The 25,990-nt window shown below is 40.9% G+C and overlaps 1 protein-coding gene across 6 annotated transcripts in view; it reads right to left on the reverse strand.

Moving 5' to 3' along the window:
- The window catches only part of cd164l2 (CD164 sialomucin-like 2), a 405,638-nt gene that overhangs the window by 368,025 nt on the left and 11,623 nt on the right, over window positions 1-25,990 (reverse strand). For 2 of the 6 annotated variants that reach the window (XR_013580073.1, XM_078567449.1), the window contains exons 3-6: window positions 16,998-17,072; window positions 10,105-10,176; window positions 8,754-8,780; window positions 5,203-5,368 (exon numbers count right to left, since the gene is read on the reverse strand). Coding sequence is in view for 3 of the 6 variants with exons in the window: in XM_078567449.1 (XP_078423575.1) it covers window positions 5,203-5,368; window positions 8,754-8,780; window positions 10,105-10,176; window positions 16,998-17,072 (340 nt within the window). In the remaining 3 variants the exon portion in view is untranslated. Of the gene's footprint in view, window positions 1-4,224; window positions 5,369-8,753; window positions 8,781-10,104; window positions 10,177-16,997; window positions 17,073-25,990 lie in introns of those variants that run through there. The other 4 variants (XM_078567450.1, XR_013580074.1, XM_078567453.1 and 1 more) reach the window with 4 other exon arrangements.

Raw genomic sequence — 25,990 nt, forward strand, 5'->3', positions numbered from 1 at the left:
GTGGAATTCTTTACCGCAGAGGGCTGTAGAGGCTGGGTCGAAAAGTATATTCAAGGCCGAGATAGACAGATTTTTAATTAGCAAGGGAATCAAGGGTTATGGGGAGAGGTAGGAAAGTGGAATTGAGGATTATCAGATTAACCATGATTTCATTGAATGGCAGAGCAGACTCGATGAACCGAATGGCCTACTTCTGCTCCTACGTCTTATGGCCGTTCTGGGAGATACATTTGTGATGATCAAAAGAATACAAGGCAATAGAAGGAAAAACTTCATGCAATAGATAATTAGCCTTTGGAATGCATTGCCTGATATGGCAGTGGAGTCCAAAAAAGGGAATTGTCTATGTCCTTAAGAGAAAAAAAATGCAGGGATGAGGAAAGAGCAGGGAGTGGGACAATCTGGAATGCTCTTCAAAAAGAATCCCAAGGACCAAATAGCCTCCTTCTATGCAGCCTTCAAATGTACTAGCAGAAACAGTACTTACTGTACCATTTTGATTCACAAATACCAGTACTTTGTTTCAAAGTAACTAGTTTAACTAGCTATTTACCGCCTAGATGTCTCACTGAACCAGGTATTACTAAGCTTTAAGAGGCAATGTTACTGCAAAGAAAGGCACAGTTGGGACTGCTTTTAAAATGTAACATTGACACATCAGGATTTACGCACATTGGTTTTAATACTGAAATTACTATACCTTTAACGAATGCAGCAAAAATATTAACCATGGGGTTTGCTTCCAGAAACTGGTCACTTAGGACAAGAAACCTTCTGCTATTTAAAATGATCAAAATGGAATCACACTGGAAATTTGGTATCTGACCTTTCCTCCCATTCTCTTTTGAAGATTAAATTTGAACTCACGAATCAAGAAGTTCTTACTCCCCAGTTACACCATTGGAAAATCCTTACCCTGGCCTGTTTGGAATACAGAGAACATGGTGCTGTACAAGGCTAATGACTGACACTCATTAGATCAGCGCAGACTGCAGTAGGGTAGCAATGTGACTTAATTCTTTTCAGAAAAATAAAATCACAATATTAAGGATTTCAGTCCTAGAATTACCTGAAGATAAGTCAACTTACAAACTGTAATTCTTACAAGCTATTACATTTGAAAATGCCATGATTACCCAAACAAAAATCACAATACAGGTTTGAACACCCAGTCAGCTGAGTAATGACATTAAAGTTGCTGTCTCTTTAAATTACAATCGAATAATTTGCATGTAATGCAAATCAAAAAGGTCAAGCTCCTGATCACTATTGTCTTTAACATGCACCACTTTACAGGTAGGTCAAAACCAACAATGTTATGCTCATCATGGCAAGTTCAGAATTCAAAAACGGTGTATTTTTTTTGAGAGAGAGACACCACACCAACAGGTCTGTGGCGAGAGAGCCAATTTGATTTACCATCTACAGTCGTGCATATTGAACCAGGAAAGCGAGAAGCAGAGGCGAGACATTTACCTAGGGACCGACTATTCCCAGCCACACAGCAGCTGAGTCAGAGCAGCACTGGTGCAGCACCGACACCCGAGCTCCGGTTGCATGTTCTGGGAGACGATGGGAGAGACAGCTTGCCCTCATTTGAAAAAAAAAATCACATCCCTACATACAAGTAGTTTTCTTTTAGACACTGTACTGCAATCCCAATTAGCAAAGCATTTTAAAACTGAAGATTTCAGACTTGCTCATTATCCTTAACTGGCAGACCATAATAGAGCTATGATTGCCATGGGTTTATTTCAGTTTTCTCTAACAATTTAAGTAAAAAGCTCCAAGGCTTTCTTTGGGTAACAGAGGCTTAATTCATTTACTGATTTGCCATTCAAAAAAAAAAGGTTATGCCACCATAGATGCAATTGACATTTACAGCAACATAAAACTATGACCCAATGGCATTTGGCCATTTCTGTAGGCAGTTATTACTAACCCTGATATATGGAGCCCACTCTCAGTCAGGCTAGCAGGGAAAGCTGGGTACTTCACTGTGGACTAGGGAGGAGGGGGGAGGGGGCAAGAGAAGAGAGAAAGTGAACAAAATACACCCAAGAGTCAAGATATCCTGACACCTTCCAGCTAATGGTTAGAATTACATTTGGAGATGCCCTGAGAGCAAGCTATGAACCCATCTCTAGCCAATTAAATACGCAGAGGAACCCAAAAAACACAGGGAAAGTGGGAAACTACATTGAATGTTCAATCAAAGTTTCATTTTTTTTCCAGCAGCCCAACAAACATTGCAAAACTAACAAACCGTGTTGACTACTAGAAGGAAAATCCTCTATGCCATAGTAGCTAAACCAAGCCATCAACAGGAATAAATGCAAATTAAAATACACATTTACTGGGCATCACCCCATTACCAACCCAAAATTTGTGCTATTAGCAGTGTTCATGAAAATACCAAGTGTCTTTTTAAAGCAAGACCTGTCCCTGCATACATTAAAACCTCAAAATTAAATGGTGAATCATTGTAAACAGAATTTAAACAAATGCACACCACACATGAATAAAAATGCACTGAAGTGCATGTTAAGACTTTCAAAGCAAATGAAATTTTATTTTGCTGTTCATGCACAGGGCAAACTATTACTTCCTTTGTAGAAGAGAGATGTTGCAGCCACTTCTTACACAATCTACTGTGCCTCCTCTCTACTTGCAGCATGTAAAGGGTTAAGATGAAACAAAACGGATAAATGAAGCACACAGACAACGCAAGCCAGCACACAAAACTACAGCAGGACCTTATTATTACAAACATCTGGCTATAAATGCTAGGCTGGTCACCAATTAAACAATATTTTATTGCTTGAGAGGGGAGCTCAACTAAGAACCACTTAAATTGCCTTCCTCTGCCAGTTTATAATAATAAGGTTTAACTAACAAGTTAGAGCCGGATGTTGCAAAACACTCATATTTATCTCCTTACCTGAAGAAACACAAGTGAATCAGGTAACACTTCAAGCAGCAAAAAAGGAAGACATCCAGAACCCTTTCCACTGACCCCACCCTTAAATTTCAATTCACACAGGCTTTTAAGATGATGAATAGATTTTTGAGGTCAGTTTGAGGGTATCAAGGTTACTGAGCAAAGATGGGTAACTGGAGTTGTAGAGACCAGCCATAGTGGAAGTGGTTTGAACCCGTGAGCAAAAGCCCAATGATTTTTGTTTTTGAGCCTTGCATAAATTACTGAGGGGTTATGAGTATATAGTAGGGTAAAGTGCCAGCTCTTATTCATGTTCCATCAAGAGTTGACAGCCAAAGCAGTGGTAACCCACTGCACTTGACTTGGACAGACCAGGAAGAAAGAGTGGCAAGTTAGAACTCCCATCGCCATTCACTACCCCTTGATGTTGGCCAGGATTAGGCTTCATGCTGATGCTCATCATCTTGGCATCTCAAAAAAAAAATAGCTACTTCAATGGGTTTCTAGATAGATCAGAGGGAAACTTGCAAACATTTGGATGTGGCCTTCAGGAAAGATGAGGCCAGAGATTAACTGAGGGAGAAAACCAGAAACAAACATGCAAAAGGTTCACAAATGAAGTCAGCTTTTGGCAAAAGTACCAACAGCTGCTTGTACCTACAGACTCCTGCCAATCTCACAGCTCCCCACCCCCAAAAAGGAGGTCAATACTCGAGGATTAGTGGTGCAGGTACAAATGCAGAATCTTCTGGAAATTGGTCTCAACTGACTTATTTTTGTTGAGATTACCTTTACACTGGAAGATTTGTTGGATTGAGCGCAAAACCCCAAGGTGTAGCTCGATAACACGGTGCACTGAAGTGACAGCACACACCAGGGAGCCAAGACACAAGGTTCTCACTCAGACTATCGATCATCACTAAGACTGCAAAGGTGCCAATCTAAAACTATGGAAAAGCATGGGTAGAGGCCACTTGTCCTACAGATCATGTTCTAACACTGCACCACAAGGTCTACACCCTACGCAAGCAAAGATAATAATGAAGGGCATTTGACACAACTCAGCTCATCTATCCAACATGAGCTCAGTTTCCTCGCCACAGCACTCAAACATTTCACTTTTCATTTCGGAGGGGCTCCATTACCCTTCACTTCATGCAAAACACTTGCTATCTGTTCCAAATTCGTGTTTCATCAGTTTGAAGCTGTTCTTCTTTGGTTTGCTCTCAGGATTTGGTCTGAAGCAACTTTCCATTCTTCTCTTTCCTATACTGTTTGCCATCTTATTTAAGATGAAGTGACCTTTCAAGGCTGCAAAGAAAATGTCTCCAGGCTTTCCTCATCGAATCCTAGTGCACCAGGAATTGTTCTCATACCTCATCTCAACCTCCTCCAGGGTTTCAATGTCTTTCTATTGCACCATTGACCAAAACTAGGCACTATAAACAAGGCGCAGCCTGATTAGAACATTGTTAGACTAGTGCTGTACTGTTTAGTACAAAGCTTACTCTGCTGTGCCAACTGCTTCTCTGCTGTAAATGCTACTACATTCACTAAAACTCCATTGCTCACTGAACTTCACTAGAGGCTGTTTTTAAACACTTTCACAGGAATACTTATTGCCACCTATTAAATTGCACTAGCCACTAATCTACATATTTACATCCTTAGCATTTTGTGAAATATAAAATGAATTGGACAATCTCATATTCCACTGGCCCTCCTAGTTTAACTTGATCTGTGAAACCGACAAAGTTGCTTCTGAGTCCAAGTTATTGACGTAAATTAGAAACTTAAACATAAACCACCCCACTCGGCTCTTACCACCTCTAACAATACACAATTTCTGATCCATTCCAAGAGTTTTACCCTGAATCCTCCCTGTATAAAGTATTACATTTTCTTGTTATTAAAAAAGGAATGCTGGGAAAGTAAGAGACTTCAGTGGAAATTTTATTTATTATAAATCTCCATCGAACAATTGCATGACTTTTCTGGGACCTATCAATAGGTTTTATAACACCAATTGATCTTGCCTTTTCTGGACATTGTGTAACAAACGGGAAAGGAAAGTTACCTCGTTAAAGCTTTGGATGCTAGCGAACAAAGCACTCGAGAGGACGCACATGCAACATTAGCACTAGAACTATTTGCAAAGGAGAGGTTGGGGGGGTGGGGGGGGGGAAATAAAAATGAAGTCCACAGCACAGCAAGATAGCAATGGTCAGCACACCACATTCAAGAGCAGGGTCAGTTCTTACAGAGTTTGGTAGGCCCCATCTCGTGCCTTGAAGAATTTGATTGCAAAGAAAAACGCCGCCTCCGCTCCCAGAACTAAGACAATGCCTCCGATGAAGCTGGCTGGATCAAAGCTAGAGGGTGAGTACGCGGGGGTCGTTGTTGGAATCTCAGTGGGGGCAACAGTTTCTGCAAAAAAAAAAGGAAAAACGTCCAAGAGATCCGTGAATTTGCGACAGTTCATCAATTTAAAACCCCCCCCCTAATTCAGAAAAACTTCAGATGTCACTGTAGCAAGAGCTGAGCATTTTGTTACTGTCCTGCTGGGCAGGTGTAAATCAACTCTTCAATGTGGCCGCTTGCAGCGAGTCCACAGGGGGCAATCTTTTTTCCCATGCAGAACACAACATTCACCCTGTGGTCAAGTTTAAGTTAAATCACTGATTAATTCGTGCATTAACAGAGGAAAAAAAAACTCCTTCCAATATCATTTAATTCCATGTGTTACACATGCATCAGAAAAATACACCCATGTTAGCACAGCCCAAAAAAAGCTCTCTTCCTAATAGTACTCACACAGCAGCAAAGTAAATAAACTAGCTACGGGTCCCAACAAACTGAATGAACAGAAGAGATATGGATTGCCCTGGGCTACTTCCAATGTTTATTTCAAAAATCAACACTGAACAACTCCCCATCCAAAGGACCTTCCCCCTCCTGTAGGCTCATCCAACAAAGCAACATGTAAAAATAGTTACACATATTAAAGATGACAGGATTCAAAAAGGAAGAAGGTCTACTGAAAGCTAATCAGAGTCCTTTGCGTGACACGAATTTCCAAAAGAGCAATGGGGACTAAAAGCAACATTTCTTTAAAAAGGTACCTAACAATGTACTAAAAGGCAGAGTCCACAGCAGGATAAGTGCAGATAATGCAAAAAAAATACTGCATCCCAGAGATTAAATTATAAACTAGAAAATTAGATTTTAGTAATACCTTGTATCAAATTCCACAATACCACATCCTGCTTGCACTATAAGCACTATCACTACTTATTCTGCAGAACAAACATTAGATTAGAAAATATAATGATTAAGCAACTACTACAATAGCTTTGGGTCGCAGGATGCGATTAATGTCTGGAAACTACAATCCATTTTGCTGGCGATGCAAATCCTTGAATATTAAAAAGGTAAATTAATTGATGTATCCCAGATACCAAAGGCCATTTATAACTCAGTTTGAAGCTGAGCTGGATTTACTGAAAATGTTTTGGGCCATCTTATTTCTGTACACATCAGAATACACCCCCTTCCACATTAGTTGGTATCCTGTGCAATCAACACCAAAGAATATTGTAACGGGGAACATGGAAAGGGCTGCTTTTAACCACCTTGACTTCACTGGTTAATAAGTCCTAGTATAGAACATTCAATCTGTCCATGTAACAAACTGATGCATGCAAATTAATGAAAATTGTTCTATGTGACCACTTCCCGATCTGCACCTACGAGTCAGGGAATCCAAGTGTTTGAGCACACCTTCCTGTAGCCCCAGTGTCTCTGCAGGAACACAAGGAGTTTTTAGTGGCACATTTTCAGCTTACGATTTGTGCATTTAGTTTTTGCAGGGCACATTTCCCAATTTAAACAGTCACTTTGATTACAGTTTCATGAACATGTTCTCTAATCAGGCCACTTGGTAAAAACATTGCGCAGCTGCATGCACAACGTGGACTCATCTCATCCTGCCTGCAGATCGTTACACGATAAACTCTTGCTCTCGCTTATGGTGGTGGTGGTGGGGGGTGGTGGAGCAGGGAACAAGAACTGGGAATTTGGAGGAAAGGTCAATCAAATGTGGGACCAGGACAACTGTTAATCTTAGCCTGGAAAAGGAATCCAAGGGGGGCAGAATGCACTTATTCAAAAAACACCATCCTCTAGTAGGGTTTCCAGAACATGTATGGTTGCAATCAAACTCTTTTAACCAGCAACTTGAGAGAGAGGGAGAGAGAGAGATAGAGAGCCTCAACTGTAAATAAGGAACTATTTGTACTTTTGTATTCAGCCAAGACTGACTACTAATTGAGATTTAAGATTAATTGATTTTAAAGGCCATTTTGATCAGGGGCAACAAAGCTTCTCTGGGATAACTACAAGATTCTACAAGCACTAGGATAACTACAAGATTCAACAGTTCGATGTGCTGCTTAAGCAGACATACTTGAAATGATTCTCAATTCATTTTAAGCCAAACTATTTTAATTTTCTACTGAATGAAGTGTGACTCAATATGTAGCAATAGTTCCTTAATTATTAAGTGTGCCATCTTCAATTACTGCCAACAAATAAGGTTACCTAATTTAAAAGATCCAGATCCTGGAGGATTTATTTTGAATGTCTCAGGTCTTCACAAAATTAAGCAAGTTTGAGTGGAAAACATCTTTTAAAACACAAGTTAAAACTGAAAATTGGTTAGGAATGTGTAGTGTTTGGTAGGATTATTTTGACCTCTTTCAAGAGGAGGTTAATTAATGCCTCAATCTGCTAAACTGAACAGTAACAGATTGTGAGGGTACAACATTTGAGACCATGGCTGCTGTGGTAAGCTGAGTCAGCAAGTCCTTTGCTACTATGCAAATATGGCTTAATCCCTGGAACATGCTAACTGAATGCAGTACATTCTGTACCAGAACAGACCACCCTCATCAGGTTTGTAGAAGGGGAAAGGGCCTGCAGAAGCAGCTTATAAAACAAAAAACATTATTGATTTTATTCATGTGATGAGGACCAGTAAAGAATGCTGTTTTGTATCCTGTACAATCCACAGGCAAATACATATTTGTATTAAAGTTGCGAGTGCTGTCCTGGGAGGATTGTGGAAGCCCCTCTGAATGTGTTCAACCCAGAGAAGCTTTGTTGCCCCTGTATTCATATACATAGAAAATGTAAACTAACTGCAAAACTATGTGGTCAATTAACTATGGATTAGTAGATACGACAGACATTGGATAAAGAGGTCTCCAGACTAGACACCTTCATGTTACAGGACAGTTGTAGAAGGCTTCTACAAAATGAGGCAAGGGCTTATTATAAATTTGCAACTTTTTGGGAAGCCTAGTCATTCACAAGCTGAAAAGGGTACAAATTCTATCTGCCTATTACATATTTGCATTTGAATGGGCAAAAACTACAGTTTTTATTAAGAACAAACGATTGTCAAATGCAATAAATCTTATTTTTGGAAATACATAAAAACTCTCACATTAAGACCTGACCAAGAACTGGATTTGCACTGCAAGATAATGCAAACAATCCATCTTTTTCACCCATCTCTAGCTGTAAAAGGTTAGTTAGCCTCTTCAACTATGCAACCAGGACAGGCAGAAAAAAATGGAGTGAAAGGATTACAATTCTTTCAAGTTAAAATATCCTCTTAAATACTTCAAAACTACATTTACAGTACAAAACAAAAATACAAAAGACAAGATTTCATATGGATTACTAAGCATTGACTGTAGGAACCACTTCAGAAACAGAACACATCACTTAAGTGTTAGTGAATGCATACCTTCAGATATGGTGGAAACTTCCTCAGCTGATGTTGAAGGGCAGGGGGAAGACAGACAGAACAGGGAGTTAAAAAAAACTCAAACTTCTCCCTAATTATTAGTACACTTTTCTATTATTTCCACAACTGGAGATACATAAGCCACTTATCCAAGCTAAATTTTGCTTGAAAAAAACTGTAGAAACACACATGTACCTTGTGTTCTGTACATGGTTGAAAAAGGAAAGTTGCATTACAATTCTTCAATCATTCACAGGTACATTTACTTCATATTAAAATCACCAGGTTAAATGAGGTCCACCCTGGTATCCTGGACCACATATTCCTAACCAAGTTAGCATAGCACAAGTAGTGGTACCTTAAGTGTATCAAACCAGAGATTTGATGAACTTACATCAGCTCTTGCAGTCTGCAGTACAATAATCTAACACTATGGCAAATGAATCATACTGGAAGGAGTTAAAAGGAGCTGTGAATTCTTAAGATGGAGGGATGAAATAATGAAAGCATATTTGTAGGCAAGTTCTTGGTCACCTGGCCAAGAAAAGATGCACCAGCACACAATCAAAATTTTGGTCCTTATTATAGAAGGAAACTTTCATTGATCTTAGAATATGTTTAAGCAAATATTGCAGGAGCAGGAGCAAAACAGAAGGAAGAGGTTCAGTTTCAGTTAAGTGTTTGACTGAAGTTGATGCTCCCCCCAGTCTAACTGAAAACAAGTTGTAGCATATTAGGCCACAAGTCTCCTCTCATCATGGTTCTAAACATCATCCTTAAAATAACTGATTAATAAAGTACTAGTGTGTTTGGAGTTTGAGATGAAGAACATGTTTTGGCCCAAGTTTGCAGAATTCTTGAAGCAATTGCCATACTATCTCAAAACCCTGCTACATACCTGCACTTTTTGTAAAAGGTGTCAGCGCAATTTGAAAAATACTCCACACTTTTGCTGTCTCACCTCTCACCACCACCCCCAACCTCAATTTAACATGGGCTAACGTGGCGAAAGCACATGTTGGTCATTTTTAACCTTCCCCAACAGAATAAAAGTGCTTGCAGTTACAGGTGGCGGCCTCATGGAGCAATTTGTTCACGGCCAAGTGACGAGTTGTGTGCTGCTGTGTAGCAGATGAGCACTCGTAACACTTGTCCCAATGGAAGAAGGAGCACGACAGATAGATAATGCAATTCAAAACTTGGTCCTTCCAGAGTGGTTGCTGTAGAGCTCCAGGACTGGCCAAAAAATGCCTGCCATAAACTTAAGTTAATTCTTTCCGAATAAAAATATCTAACAAATAGAATTTATCCACATGACTGTTGAAGCTGAATAGTTACTGTTTCATTTTACCTGTTGTAGAGGACACAGTCGCAGTGCTAGTGGTGTTGAAGACAGGAGGAGGAAGAGAAGATAATTGTAGAACTGAGGAGACAGAACAGTTACATTTGCAGGAATATTCTAGATCAGTGAAAAGATATTTTAAATCGAAATCACTTTTTCTAAAAGTAAACACCTTTGCCAGCTATTTCTCCTTTCAAAGGTTTTAATTTGCCATGCTAGTCTAGCTAGAAACTATTTAGCACTCACGAGACTTGTACTATTCTCCTGCAAACCTCTCATTTTTAGCCACTCTTTAGGATCTTCACCATAATCCACTCCTAGGCCTCTACCTGGAACTAAATGTACAAAAGCAATCTGTGGTGTCAGAGTCTGATTTCATCATGGTCTCAAAAAGCCAACATAACACTATATCAAGATTGAGTATTCATCCCAATGGTACAGCATCATCACAATGCTCCACAGCTATTTCTTTTAGCAAATTTAGTACGATAACTGTATAATGGTATCTAGAGAGTAGACCGAAACTGTTTCAATTGACTGTAGGGTCAAGAACCCGAAGAAACAGATTTAAAGTGATCAGCAAAAGAATCAAAAGGTGACATGAGGAAAATTTTAAAAGAGAGAGAGAGAGAGAGTGGTTACAAACTGGAATGCACAGCCTAAAGGGGGTGGGGTGGAAGCAGATTCAACTGTGGCTTTTGAAAGGGAATTGGACGTACACCCAAAGGGTGGGAAAAAAGATTTGCAGGGTGACAAGGAAGGGGTAGGGGAGCAGAACTAGCTAATTGCCCTTGCAGAAAATGGCATAGGCTCGGTGGGCTGAATGGCCTCCTCCTGTGCTGTAACCACTGTAGGATTGTCAGAGCAGATTACAAGGAGGAATTCTGGCCCATTCTGCACAGCTACTCGCAACAACCAACCAGTACCTCGACACCAGTGGAATGTGCATGGAGGCCCAGTCAGTTGTTCCGATCCTAAAATTGGCAGAGAAAATAAATTTCACAGCACTGGGCATTAAGGGTGACATCAAACTGAAAGGATAGGCACACAATGCTGCAAGGATTAGTGGCAGGCCAAAGGATTGAGAACATTTTAGAAACCAAAGGATGACTAATGAAAAAAAGAGGGAGAATTTAGAATGTGAATAAACTAGCAAGAAATACAGAAAACAGACAGTAAGAGCTTCTACAAATATATCAAGAGAAAAAGAGAGAAGCTAAAGTGAGCATTGGTCCCTTAGAGGATCAGACTGGGGAATGAATAACGAGAAACAAGGAAATGGCAGAGACTTTGAACAAGTATTTTGTATCCCTTTTCACAAAAGCATCTCAAGAATAATAGAAAGTAAAGGGGTTAAAGGAAGGAACTTAAAACAATCATGAACATTGGAGAAAAATACACTAGGAAAACTAATGGGGGTAAGGGCTGACAAGTTCCCTGGGCCTGATGACTTACACCCAAGGGTCTTGAAAGGAGTGGCTGCAGAGATAATGGACGCATTGGTTGTAATCTTCTGAAATTCCCCAGATTCTGGAAAGACAGATGAATTAGGAGCAGGATTAGGCCACTCAGCCCTTCATGCCTACTCCGCCATTCAAGATCATGGCTGATCTGATTGTAATCTCAACTTCACGTCCCCACCTACCCCCAATAACCTTTCATCCGTTGCTCATCACAAACCTACCTACCTCTGCCTTAAATATATTCAAAATGCTACCTCCACTGCCTTTTGGAGGAAGTGTTCAAAAGACTCACAACCCTCAAAATTTCTCATCTCTGTCTTAAATGGGCAACCCCTGATTTTTAAACAGTGACCCCAAGTTCTAGATTCCCCCACAAGAGAAAGCATCCTTTCCACACCCACCCTGTCAAGTCCCCTCAGGATTTTATGTTTCAATCAAGTCATACCTTTTGCTCTTCTAAACTCCACTGGATGCAAGCTTAGCCTGTCCAACCTTTCCTCATAAGACAACACACCCATTCCTGGTATTAGTCTAAACCTTTTCTGAACTGCTTCCAACGCGTTTACATCCTCAAAAGGAGGAGACCAGTACTGTACACAGTACTCCAGATGTGGTCTTACCAATGTCCTGTATAACTGAACCATAACCTCCCTACTCTTACATTAAACAATAACATTCTATTTGCTTTCCTAATTACCTGCTGTACCTGCATACTAACCTTTTGTGATTCATGCACTAAGACACCCTGATCCCTCTGCATCTCAGAGCTCTGCAATCTCTTACCATTTAGATAATATGCTTCTCTTTTATTCTTCCTGCCAAAATGGACAATTTTACATTTTCCCACATCATACTCCCATTTGCCATACCTTTGCTCACTTACTTAACCTGTCTATATCTCTTTGTAGTCTCCTTATGTCCTCTTCACAACTTACTTTCCTACCTATCTTTTGTCATGAAAGAGTTGAAGAGCAATAGTGATAGGGGATCAGAGGTGTTTCTGCACCAGTAGTAAAACCACAAGCCTGTATTCAAGAGAGGAAGGAGACAAAGTAGGAAAGTATAGGCCAGGTGGTCTAACATCAGTCATTGGTAAAATGCTGGAATTGATTAAGATGGTAGCAGCAGGACATTAAAAACATAAGAGTCAACATGGTCTTGTGAAAGAAAAGAGTGTTTGACAAATTTATTGGAGTTCTTGGAGGATGTAATGAGCAGGGTGGATTAAAGGGAACCAGTAGATGTAGTGTATTTGAATTTCCAAAAGACCTGCAATAAGGTGCCACATAAAAGGTCACTACAGAAGATAAGAGTTTATGGTGCTGGGGTGATAGTTAGCCAATCCTCTGTATTTGTTTATATACTAGGAAAGGGTGGGGGGTGGGGGGGGTGGAAAAATGGGTCATTTTCAGGTTGGCAAACTGATTAGTAAAATGCCATGTAGGGATGAGTGCTGTGGCCTCAACTATTTACAATCCATATCAACAACTTGGCTGAAGGGGCAAAGTGTATTGTAGCCAAATTTGCTAAAGATACAAGCTTGTTGAATATACAAATAAGTAGAAAGCATGTTGTGAGGAGAACAGTCTGCAAAGGGACATAGATAGGTAAAGTGAATGGGCAAAAATTTGTTAGACAAGAACATAATGTGGGAAAATACGCGATTGATTCCTGGCGTGAGGGAGGTGGAGGGGGGCGGGGGGAGGAAAGAGAGAGATTGAGCAGGTTGGCTCGATACTTGGAGAGTAGAAGAATGAGGGGTTGACCTTATTGAAGCTTTCTGAAGGGGCTTGACAGCAGAAAGGATGTCTCCCCTCGTCGGGGAATCTAAAACTGGGGCAGATTCAAAATAAAGGCTCCCCCCACTCCCATTCAAGACTGAATGAGGAGGAATTTCTTCTCCCAGAGGGCAATTTTCGACCCTAGCGCGCCGCAGAGACTAGATCATTGAATATATTGAAGGCTGGGTTAGGCAGAGGGGAGTCGAGACCCATAGAGGGCAGGCAGGAGGGAAGCCGAGTTAAGGCCACAAATCAGATCCACCATGAGCTTGTTGAATGGCAGAGCAGGTTCGAGGGGCCTACTCCTGCTCCTATTTCTTATGCTCTTACACAGTGTGGAGATAATCGGAAGGGGACAACTCAATGTAGTGATGACAATCCTCATTTTGATGCTCTTCTAAACTCCAAATCAAATCAAAAACTTGAACCCTTGCAGTAGAATGCATTTTTGTGCAATAAACCAGATTTGACAAACTCCCAATCCCACCAGTCCTGAAATAAATCCCAGAAAGGTAGATCACAAAGGTTCTCAACTAGCAAAGATGTCTCCTTGCTATGCTCATAGTTTACACTAAATGCACTGAAACAAATCAAACTTTACGAATCAGCATTTTAAACAAGAAACAAATATCTGAAAACTATGACCGGCATTACCAATATTTAGTGGTAGATGTTGATAACCTCCTGCTTCTAATGTAACAGAGGAAAGAGTTGCTTTTTAAACAGTTTTGAAAAGACCACTCAATCTTCCCTAATCTAAACTGACCCAAGACTACGAAACTGAAAATCAAAATCTGAAACATAATGTGCTATCTTAAAGTTGAGTAAACCAATCGGCGTCAAACTATTGGACTTTAAGTGGAATATTGCTGAAAAGAGAGACATGTTGCCAAAGCTAAAAGCAGAAAAGCCAGAGGTTTTATACTACCAAGCAACTGTTCAGTGGTACACTAGATACCAACAATATAATAAAGGGGTCCACAGCACCAGAGGGTAAGAACCAGACAAAGAACAAATGGTGGAACAAGGGTTAATGGTGGTGCCAGAAAACATAGCCGAAGAGAAGAGGTTAGCAGGCTTCTGAAGGAAATAGTTTTCCAGGAGTTTTTGTAGAGAGGAAGAAATTAGAAGGATTTAAAAAGGTTGTTCCAGGAACTCTGCTGCCTAAGCCAGAGCTGATGTGGGAGGGGGGGGTGGTGAGAAGAATGCAAAGAGGTGGCTAAAATAGTCAGAAGAATGGAGGACATGTCAGGAAGGAGTTTAATGGAGATTAGTTCAATGGGGAGGGGCAAACTTGTAAAGTGATTCGTAGATACAGAGCAGGGACTTTTGCAATTGATACATTGGGGGGGAATTGAGAGGAAAAACCCATCTCTTTTAAAGACGAGGTGTGCATCAGGTGGTGCAAGTCTTACTGTAAGGGAGGAGAGAGAAATGCAATCGCATTTTAGGGCTCAACCTTCATTCCAGAATTCATCATCTTTTGAAGATAATTAGTTGCTTTAAATCGACAAGCCTTAAAAATCATAGGGGTAATTCTCTGTGAATTGAAGTCGTTTCAATGCTCCAGTCAAGCTGATGTCAGAGCTTTACATCTGAAATTGTACAAGCCATTCTGATTATGTAAAATGAGGCGAGTTACATTAGCTGTAAATTTATTAATCTGAGATGAAATAGCTAGTCTTTTTAAAGAATTAGTTTGATGTGCTCTCAATATTGAGCTGGGAGGGTGACACCTGAATCTCACAGCCCAAGCTACATTAGTGCTTTTTAAGCCTATCCTGGGTGGAAGAGGCTATTTTAATCTTTAAAGCATCGTAGAGTAACATCCTCCACTGTCACCAAATTATCACTTCAGTACTGCAGAAATTTCCTCCAATTAAATATTGGGAAGACCGAAGTTATTGTCACTAGCCATCAATTCCATTACCCCTCCTAATAACTGTCTGAGGCTGAACCAGGCCGGTCACAGCCTTTGACCCCAAGGTGAACTTCAGACCACATATCTGCAGCATTATTAAGATCACCACCTCCGGAACATCACTGGACTCTGACCCCATTCCTTCTTCATTTGTCTGCTCCAATCCAGACATGGTCAGCCTCCCATTTTCTTCTCTCCACAGGCTGGGGGCCATTTTCCTGCCCGTCCCCCTAACTTGCACCAAGTCCTATTCACCCACCATGCCAGGGCTTGCTGACCTTCATTGGCTCCCAGTAAAAAAAAAAAATACTTTTGTCCCCAAATCCCTCCATGGCCTGGTCACCTCAAGTCCCACCACACAAAACAAGACATCTGAACTCCAATTCTGACCTTTTGCACATCTCCAATTTTAAAATCACTCCAACATCGGTGGCCATGCCGTCAGCTGCCAATGCCCCAAGCTCTGAAGCTCCCACCCTAAACCTTGGCCGCTCTCCCTCCCTTTAAGATGCTCCTTAAAACCAGCCTCTGACAAACCTGTTGGTCGCCTGCCTTAATATTGCCTAATGCAGCTCAGTGTCAAACGTTCCTTGATAACAAAATGTCTTGGGACGTTTTACTATGAGAAAGGCACGATATAAAAGCAGTTGTTGGGCTGAAAACTCAATCCTAAAGTTGTTCCCACACCCACCCCCCACCCCCCCCCAAAAAAAATGACCGGGAGAGAAGAGGCAGAAAAAAAAACAACTTAACAGGGGATAAATTAAAAGTGGAGGAGGGAGGCAGAAACTTCCTGTTGCCACCTAGATTTTTACTTAGAGGTTAGCAGATGCTCATTGAGTACATTCGCGATGGAGGCTGACTTATAGGCAAAAAGGGAATTAAGATATAGGGGGGGTAGTACAGGAAGGCCCTTCTCCTGTTGGCAAATTTCCTTTAAGGCTCCAAAGCCAAATGAAAACCAACAGCCAATGCCGAAATCTCACCCCATTCAGCCATCCCATGGAAGATTCATCCCCGATAGGAGGGATTGTCGATGAATCCAAATAGCACAGTGTACCTTGTGCAGACCCTAGGAATGGAGAACAGGAGGCTGGGATCTAGTCAGTCAGTCCCCCCAATACAATGTACAAGAAAGAACATCCTACAAAACCCAAGCTGGCTTTGGAACCTGTACCTCAATTAAACAACATACAAAGAAAAAGGGTAATGACTCAGTATGTGATTTAAAACTGTAAATATATCAACCATGAACCAAAATATGGAAGCCCAATGTACTTTTCCTTCAAAGACAGGGTGTAAAACCTACAGGTAAAATTCCAAGATCATTCTATATTATCCCAGTTGCGAGTCATTGAATCATCATTAGAGAATTCACACAAATTGAAAGCAGGCAGCAGACAGATTTCTGTTATTAGTACAAAAATAATGGTTTCCTTGTAATTTAATGTGCAAGACATCCCGATTTCAAACTCTTGTCAACCAGAACCCAACGTGTACGGGATGACTTCTGGGCTTGTCTGAACAAAGCACTACTTTCTATGTGCTTGCTCCATAGAATCGGTCACAAGGCAGGTGTCAACCCAAACGCTGATGGTTTTGGGGGGGGGAAACATGACAAACAGTTAACATGAGCAGTTTTACATTCTGCTTGCAGTTAGCTGTGGGAAATTCACATTTGCAGGACAAGCTGAGACTCTCCAGCTGTGTGTAAAAGCAGCAACTTTTTCTTCTTACCTTTACACATTGAAGGTTCGTCATGTATAGTGCAGTCTGTGAGATTATCAGACGTCTTTGATACACACAAGGTTTCTGAAAGAGACACACTAATTTTACTACCTTACCTGGAGGCAGGGAGGTGGGTACCCAATCCCAGATACAAAAGGTGCCCCTTAAACATTTAGAAACACCCACAATTGCTACAAAACAGTATTTACTGCTACTTTCAGGATGAACACACAAATGATTAACAGGAGATACATCCAATGCTTTAAAGCGACTGCTACAAAAGATATCCCCTTACCAAGATATACAGATAGGAGCTAAATATGTTCCCCCATCAAGACATAGTTCCTAAGAGTTCATTGTGAAGACGTGAGACCCATTAACCTCAAAAGAGAGCTCAGTGTATGCATCCTGTTCATTAGCCTTCTGTTGAAATCCCTCCTTCAGATTCTCAGGAGCCTGGAAACAGACCGATCCAGGGGGAAAACCCAACTTGACCATCCAGATATTTAAATTTATATCAGGTGAGATGTGACAAGCCTGATTAAGTGCCACCCAAGTTGGCAGTCGCTGCCAACAACAATGGTCTGAAGACTCAAAATGGGTCAGAAGGTCAGAGTTTTATATTGGTCAGCCAGCGCACCTTAAGGAATCTGTAGCACCAATTCCTACATCCACCTCCATGACAGCTCAACTCCAAACCTGTTTCAGCTCATCTGTTGCTGTCACCTTTAGTTTTTAAGTTATATCTGGAGTAGATGACTAATGCTCTTCTGGCTGGTATCCCACCGTAGCTTAGCGAATATTCTGCTGCCAGTATCCTAACTCGCACCAGGTCCTGTTCACCCATGACCTCTGTGCTCACTGACCTACACTGCTTAACTGAGAGCATATGCCTCAATTTTAAAACTTTCATCCTGGTTTTCAAATCCCTCTATCCCCCACCTTCAATTCCCCTCCATATCCTGGAAACCTTAATTGGAGGAATGCAGAAATCAGGTTTGTTGAGCTGGAGGTTAATATAGACAGTAATTTTAAATTTAAAAAATATATTTTAATGAATCTCCAACAGTAATTAAAACCTAAAGGAGTGAGACTCCACACTTAATTTGCTGTGCCAGAAGTTACTTGGTAGCAATCAAGACTTAACATGCCATTAAAAACTCATTTACATTTAAGCTCCAACACTTAAGCTCCAACTTTATTTGCTGTGTCTAGTGGGTACCTATTGGGCAAGTACTGAAACTTCATACTCTTCACACATTTAATGCAGTCTATTGGCAAGGTACTGCGTGTGCAACTTGCAGGAGCAGAGCAAAGCAGACAGCAACTTCTGATTTCCATGTTTAACTGCACGTGTGCAGATGCTGGATTTAGTCTATACTGACAGTGCTATTAGCCTGGCCATTACTCTTGGTGCAAAGTTTGGAGCATTATAAAAAGATACCAAGTTAACAGCAGTTTGTTTGCTTCTGTGGAACAGCAACTTCGAATAAAGTCTTTAACACAAGCCATTTTGGTTGCATATGTTAATTGTCAACTGCTGTAAGCAAAGCTTATAGACATGGATGTAAAGCAATGTGATTAAGTTACTGAACAATGGTTTCCCTGTTTACTATGCATGCTGACTGAAAAGCCAATCAGATTTACAAAAGATCTCAGACATGAAATTTGAGTCAACGCTAAGCATTGTGTGGGGGATTGCTATAAAACATGAGTTAAAGATTAAAATTGACAGAAGGGTAGGAAGAAGGGAAACTAATATTTAAATTGCAAGTCAAGGTTTTCAAATCAAATCAAGGCAATTCTCAAAAAAGGTTTACCTTCCCCCAAATTACTGATCTGAACAATTTGAAAATTGCATACAGGTAATTTGTAACATATCTAAAAAAGAAATAGAACCATTCTGCTACTGGTATCAGCAGGCCTCAGTTGGTAGCACATTTGCCACACAGTTAAGTAGTTTGTGGGTTCAACACCCACTCCAGGACTAGAGAACATAAATCTAGGCTGACACTCCAGTGCGAGAGAGGAAGTGGTGTGCTGTTAGAGGTGCCATCTTTAGGATATAATGTTAAAGTGAGGCTCCATCTGCCCTCAGGTGGACGTCAAACCTTCTTTGATACTGTTTTGAAGAGTAGGGCACTTATCCCTGATGCCCTGGCCAAAATATCCTTCACGCAACATCACAAAGAGATTATCTAGTCATTATCACATTGCTGATCATAGGAATTTGCACAGAAATTGGCAGTATTTCCTACTTTAAAGCAGTGACAACATTTCAAAAGTAGCCCATTGGGTATAAGTCACTCAAGAGGTTGTGAAAGGCTCTATATAAATGCAAGATTTGTTTTTGCTTCAACAATGACACTTCAACGATGTGCGCACACAAAAGGTTATTTAGTGTTTATCCACCACACACAAACGTCAGTGCAAGTATACAGACTTATTTTTAGTCAGGTAAATGCCCCACAAAGAATCTACTAAATTTTACAGTGCATCACTTCCATACACTGGGTTACCTGGCAACTGTCATCTGATACAGCTGGATAACTAACCAACCTGAACATTGTGTTACATTTAAGGTGATGTTACTGCAACTGTATTAGGTCTGCACTGCTGATGTTATAAACTATTTGAACACGCAAGGCATCATTTTACATATTGTAAACACTCAGTTACTAGACACAGGTGATAGTTTCACATTTTCCAGCTGTCAGAACTCTTTCAGAAAATAGGTCGCTTATTAAAAATTACAATTCCCTGGGTTTATAAAAAGACGTTTCACAGCAATCGGAATCAACTCTAATTTAAAAGAACACAGACAGGAAACAAAAACAAAGATCTACGCTGAGCAAAAATTTAAGACTCATCCAGTACATACTGCAAATAGGTAATCTTCTAAAAGCTCAAATTAATCAAGCAAATTTAATCAAGCATTAGCATCACCATTAAAACTGCAAAATTAGATTATGTTATGATTATGGCAGAACCTGTTTTATTAGCATGTTCTATCGGTCTGTTAACAAGGAACTAACTGCTTCCTGGGACATATAGTTGTGTGCAATCAGAACTAAGACTTTGCGTTCAATGAAAAACCATTTGCTTGAACATTTTCCAGACCACTAGAGTTTGCTGTAAAGCGTCTGACAAGGACAATCTTCAGGAGGTTAGCTTCATATTCAAAGGTCCGATACCTAGGAGGTTACAGATTGGCAATCTGACAGTGGCGTAGTGATAATGTCACTGGACTAGTCATCCAGGAGATTACGGGTACAAATCTCACCATGGCAGCTGGAGGAGTTTAAATTTAATAAATATGGAATATAAAGCTCGTCTGTGACGGGGACCATGAAACTTATTGTAAAAAACCCCACCTGGTTCTACTTTAGGGAAGGAAATCTGCCATCCTGACCTGGTCTGACCTAAATGCGACTCCAGACCCACAGCAACGTGGTTGACTTTTAAATGGCCTCTGAAAATGGCCCAGCAAGCCACTCACTTCAAGGGCAATTAGGGGGATGGCAACAAATGCTGGCCGTGCCACATCCCATGAAAATAAAGCAGGGGTGATATGGAGAAACCTTAAAAAAAAATGCACCAAGTGGTTAGGATTTGGAACGCACTGTTAGGACAGTGGATACAGATGATTCAATACTTGGCTTCAAAAATTATCCAATTCCCTTTTGAATTCTTTAAATACTGGAAAATAAAATTCTAGGGGGATGGGGTTTAGAGCGTGGGATTGGGACTAACTGGATTGTTCTTCAAAAAGAGCCAGCACAGACTCAATAGGTCAAATGGCCTCCTCTTATTCTGCACTGATCTGAAATTATATGGAAGCCTAGGAAAGAAAACAAGCTGTTTTTGTTAAATAAAAACAGAAAATGCTGGAAAAACTCAGCAGGACTGACAGCATCTGTGGAGAGGGAAACAGTTAACGTCTCGAGTCCGTATGACTCTTCTTCAGAGCTAAATAGAAATGTGATGTGACGAAATTTATATTGTGTAAGGGGCAGGGCCCCCCACCCATCCCAGACAGTATAAATTTCGCCACATTTCTACTTCGATTTAGCTCTGAAGAGTCATACGGACTCGAGACGTTAACTGTTTCTCTCTCCACAGATGCTGTCAGACCTGCTGAGCTTTTCCAGCATTTTCTGTTTTTATTTCAGATTTCCAGCATCTGCAGTATTTCGCTTTTATCCTGGCTGTTTTACATTGTTATCTGTCCAACCTCCTACATCTGATGGTCACTTTAGCAACAAAACAAACTGGCAGGTTTGCAAGATGGACTGATCTCACACACCCGAGGATGCCACAATGCGCAATCGCTTTCCTCTTTTCTTCATAGTGATGAAACGACAGTGCAACCCTTTGGTATCTACATTGGCTGAAACACCATAGGGAGTGGTGCACATGTGTGGGATGTTGATTCCTCTCTTTCATAGTGCAAAAGGCTTTCAGGAAAAAACAGTTAACACATTACAGATAAATGCAGACAAAGGTGGTCAGTTATGGTTCTCCCCTGATCTAGACAGTTTCATAAAATTAACTGAAATAAGATAATTCAGCTGAATTCAGGACGGAATATTCCTAAATATCTTAAAGGCAAAGCTAGCATTTGATTGCGTTTGCCAATTTCTATGGTCAACCAAAATGCATTTTACTTTGTGTTCAAGCATGGTCACCATCTTGGCTGCAGGGAGTCAACAACAACTCAATATTCGTGCACTTTGAGAATGAGGTAAATGAATGCAACATTAGTTGAACACAGGAGGAGAAGTGAGTGGGGGAGGAGAAAATCAAAGATGATTTGGGGAAGACAGCAAGCGCACGGTGTGTCTATTTTTTCATCTAAAGCTGTGCAAACCATTGATTCAAGACAGGAGAGCGAGAGAGAGATAAAAAGAGGATTCAGTGAAATGAGAAAGAGTTTGATATGTCAATCTGAGCTGCCTGGTGTTACTAATTTTGCATCAGAATCTGGCTTACTAAGTCACATCAAAACAATGTATTTTTGTTCAAAGTTCACTACAGTAACTACCCTCACCCAGAAAGATGCAGCCACCATCCACAATACAGAAAAGACAGACATTTATTTCAAATGGACCATATCCATTGTTTGGTGGGGGGTGGGGGGGGTGGTATTGATTCAGGACAGGTGGTGGAAAAGTTGATTTATCAGGTACAAAGGAATTTTACCAATACACGGAGTGATAAAATCACTAATCCTTCTCTAATAAAAGGCCCTGAAAATTCAATAAGCAGGTTAGGTTTTAAAAGCAATTCAGTAGTTTCCATCATAAAAGATTTGTTCCATTTTCTGTTATCAGAGATGAAGAGAAACTTTTGAGGCTATTTTCTCTTGGCTGGAGAACCTACAGGAGTCATACAGTTGGTCATTTAGAGGTAGCCTCAACCTTTATCTGGTTGAGCCCTTTAAGAGTTTTTGTTCCTCCCCCACATTTGAGTGAGATAACCTTCTCATTCTTCTAAATCCCAGAGAACAGGCCCATTTTCCTCACTGGTGTCTTCCTCTTCCCAGCCCAAGGCAGGCAAAGCACCATATCCAAGATCTGGTTCCAGCCCATCCCATCAGGCTAAAGCCCATCTGAGACTTGGAAGCAAAAAAAGCCAGAAAAAAATCGATCAAGAGCAAACCATAACCTACAAAGAATAACCAGAATTAAGACAAGGATTCGGGTTATTTTACTACATCGCTGCTACCCGCTTGCTGACTGGTCTTGCTGCCATTTGCTGGACAGACCCCAAAAATGAAATGAAATCAAAACACTTGCCGCACATCAATATCTCAGAAGGGTCTTAAAACTGGGGATTGAAAGAACATGGTGAGGGTTGGAGGAAAAAGATGACAGGCAGCCGAGTGAGACAATAAAAAGTCACCCGATACAACACGGCAGCATTTCAGTGCAGATCTGGCGCAGGGTTTATGACCAGATTTTGGTAAGCTTATTCCTCATTTTACCACCCCAACAAGGGGAGAAAACAGTTGAATTTCTCTTTAAATATTTAAGATAATACCTGATTTTTTTTTTAAAAAAAAACACTAAATAGGTTATTACTTCTGTAGCTTGGAATACAGAGGTGGTTTGAAACCCCAGTAGCCCTTTATACAATTGCAAATCAAAATGTAGATCTGGTTAATTACATAACGTCAATCAGGTACAAGATTAATCATCCAACCAGGTGTCAACAGCTGGCAACAATGCTGCTCCATTTTCCTGGAAAATGCAATTGGTTACAAACTTGTTTACTTGCATGCTTTGAGAGAAGAGCTTACTTCATTAGGGACAAACTCCTATTCGAAAGGTAAAACCATGATGCCTAGATTGGACACAAGAGTTCCTTTAGAAACTGCATGTCTGAGTCATTGCAGTGAGGGGCTTTCACTGCTTCGAGACAAATCTGCCTCATTAACATTCAGTTTAACGCATCCTGGAAAGGACCAAGAGTCTTGAAATGATTAACAAGAGGTGGCAGCCAATCAGCCCCACAAGTCTTATCTGTCATTCAATTAGATCATAACTGATCTGTAGCTCAACTGCATATCCCTTAATGCCTTTACCAAACAAACATTCTTGATTCTGAGTTTTCAATTGACCCTGGCCTCTAATTTTGAAAGAGAATCTTTTTAGACTTCCAATATCCTGTGGGAAATTACTGCCCATCACTCCTAAACATTCTCACGAAATTTAAAGTCACGCTCCCTTGTTCTAGCCTTCTCCAGAGAAATAGTCTCTCCCTACCTATCAAACCCTATAATCATGTCAAACACCTCAATTAGATCACTCGTCTATTTAAGACCAAGATAGATAGGTTCTTGATTGGTAAGGGGATCAAAGGTTACGGGGAGAAGGCGGGAGAATGGGGTTGAGAAACTGATCAGCCCATGATTGAATGGCGGAGCAGACTCGATGGGCCGAATGGCCTAATTTCTGCTCCTATGTCTTATGGTCCTCAATCTTCTATGCTCAAGAGAACACAAACCTAGTCTATGCAATTTGGCATCATAACTTAACTCTTTTAGTTCCAAGCCCCAGTATTATCTTGATGAACCTGCATTCCACCCTCTCCTAAGTTAATATATTTTTCCTGAGGTATAGTGCCCAGAACTAAACACTCCAGATATGGTCTAAACATCTTTATACAGCTATATCATAACTTGCACCCTTTTTGGCTTGTTTGATTGAAGGTACTATAAATTATTTTCCAATTTATCCACAAAAAGTGTACTTATTGCAATAAATCTAAATAATTTAACCTGACCCATGTCATTCTTCTGCTGGTTTAGAGATCGAGAGTAGACAATGATATCCTTGTTGAGTTTACATACAAATGGTTCAAAGAGGTTCAAATGTTGATCCTATTACCCCAGATTATCTTGTAAATCTTGCATATTAAGTTTTAATTCACTTCAACTACAGGCCAGCTCATGAATAAAGCACATTAGGAACTAGCTTGAAAAATAAAGAAACCTATGAAGTGAAAACATCAATTAGCTACCCAGAAATAATCATAAAATGGCATAAAACCACAATGTTTGAGCCATTTGGTTTCTCCTAAGCACGGACTGTGTTAAACAGTTTTACAAGTTAAAACAAAACATTAGAATCTAACATGGCAAAAGTGAAGTCAATGGGAGTTTGGGGTGGGGGCACCAGTGGAGAAACTCTCCACTGGTTGGAGTCATGCCCAGCATACAGGAAGGTGGTTGTGGCTGTTGGAGGTCAATCATCTCAGTTCCAGGGCATCACTGCAGGACTTCCTCAGGGTAGTGTCCTCGGCCCAACCATCTTCAGTTGCTTCAACTTCCTCCTCTCTCTCATTCCCTCCATCATAAGATCACAAGTTGGGATGTTCACTGATGATTGCAAGCATTCAGTACCATTTGAGACGCCTCAAAATACTGAGCTGAAGCAGTCAGTGCCCACACAGCAAGGTTTGGACAGATAAGTGGTAAGTAACACTTGTACCACACAAGTGCCAGGCAATGATCATCACATCTCACCTTGACATTCAGTGGCATGACTATCACCAAATCCCCCACTACCATTAAGCAGAAACTGAACTGAACCAGCCATATCATTACTGTGGCTACAAGAGGTCAGAAGCTGGGAACTCTGCAGAGAGTAACTCACCTCCAGACTCCCCAAAGCCTGTCAACCATCTAGAAGGCACAAGTCGAATGTGATGGAATACTCTCCATTTGCCTGGATGAGTACAGCTCCAACAACACAGGCAGCTCAACACAATCCAGGACAAAGCAGGCCACTTGATTAGCAACTCATCCATCACCTTAAACATTCACTCACTCTGCCACTGATACGCTGCAGCAACTTACCAACACACCTTTCTAAACCTGCCTCAACCACCTAGTAGGGCAACAGCAGCAGGCACATGAGAATACCCCCATCTGCAAGCTCCCCTCCAAGTCACACACCATCCTGAACTGGAATTACATTACTATTCCTTCACTCCTTGACTCGTGCCTTGTAGATGGTGGACAGAGGTGAGTTACTCTCTGCAGAATTCCCAGCTTTTGACCTGCTCCTGTAGCCACGGTACTTTATGTCTAGTCCAGTTCAGTTTCTCCTCAAAGGTAGTGGGGGATTCAATGATGGTCATGCCATTGAATGTCAAGAGGAGATGGTTAGAATCATTACAGCTGGGTCAAAATCCTGGAACTCCCTCCTGAACGGTGGGTTTACCTACATCATATGGATTTCAGCAGTTCAAGACAGCTGCTCACCACCACCAATACCACATGGACTGGAGTCTTATTCTACACCAAGGGTTCCCAAGCTGTGGGTCATACCCCCAGTGGGGTCACAGGAGGAGCAAATGGGTCGTGAGCTCTGAGACAGCAATGGCAGCTGTGCAGCGAAGGCTAATGATTTGACAGTCCCTGGGTCAACTACAGGCCCCTTGAAATGTGTGGGCTTTGTGCCTGTGGATGTGGCCCAAAAACACAGCCTCCAAAA

This window comes from Cetorhinus maximus, chromosome 21 (genome assembly GCF_964194155.1).
Source record: "Cetorhinus maximus chromosome 21, sCetMax3.hap1.1, whole genome shotgun sequence".
NCBI classification, from domain to species: Eukaryota; Metazoa; Chordata; class Chondrichthyes; order Lamniformes; family Cetorhinidae; genus Cetorhinus; species Cetorhinus maximus.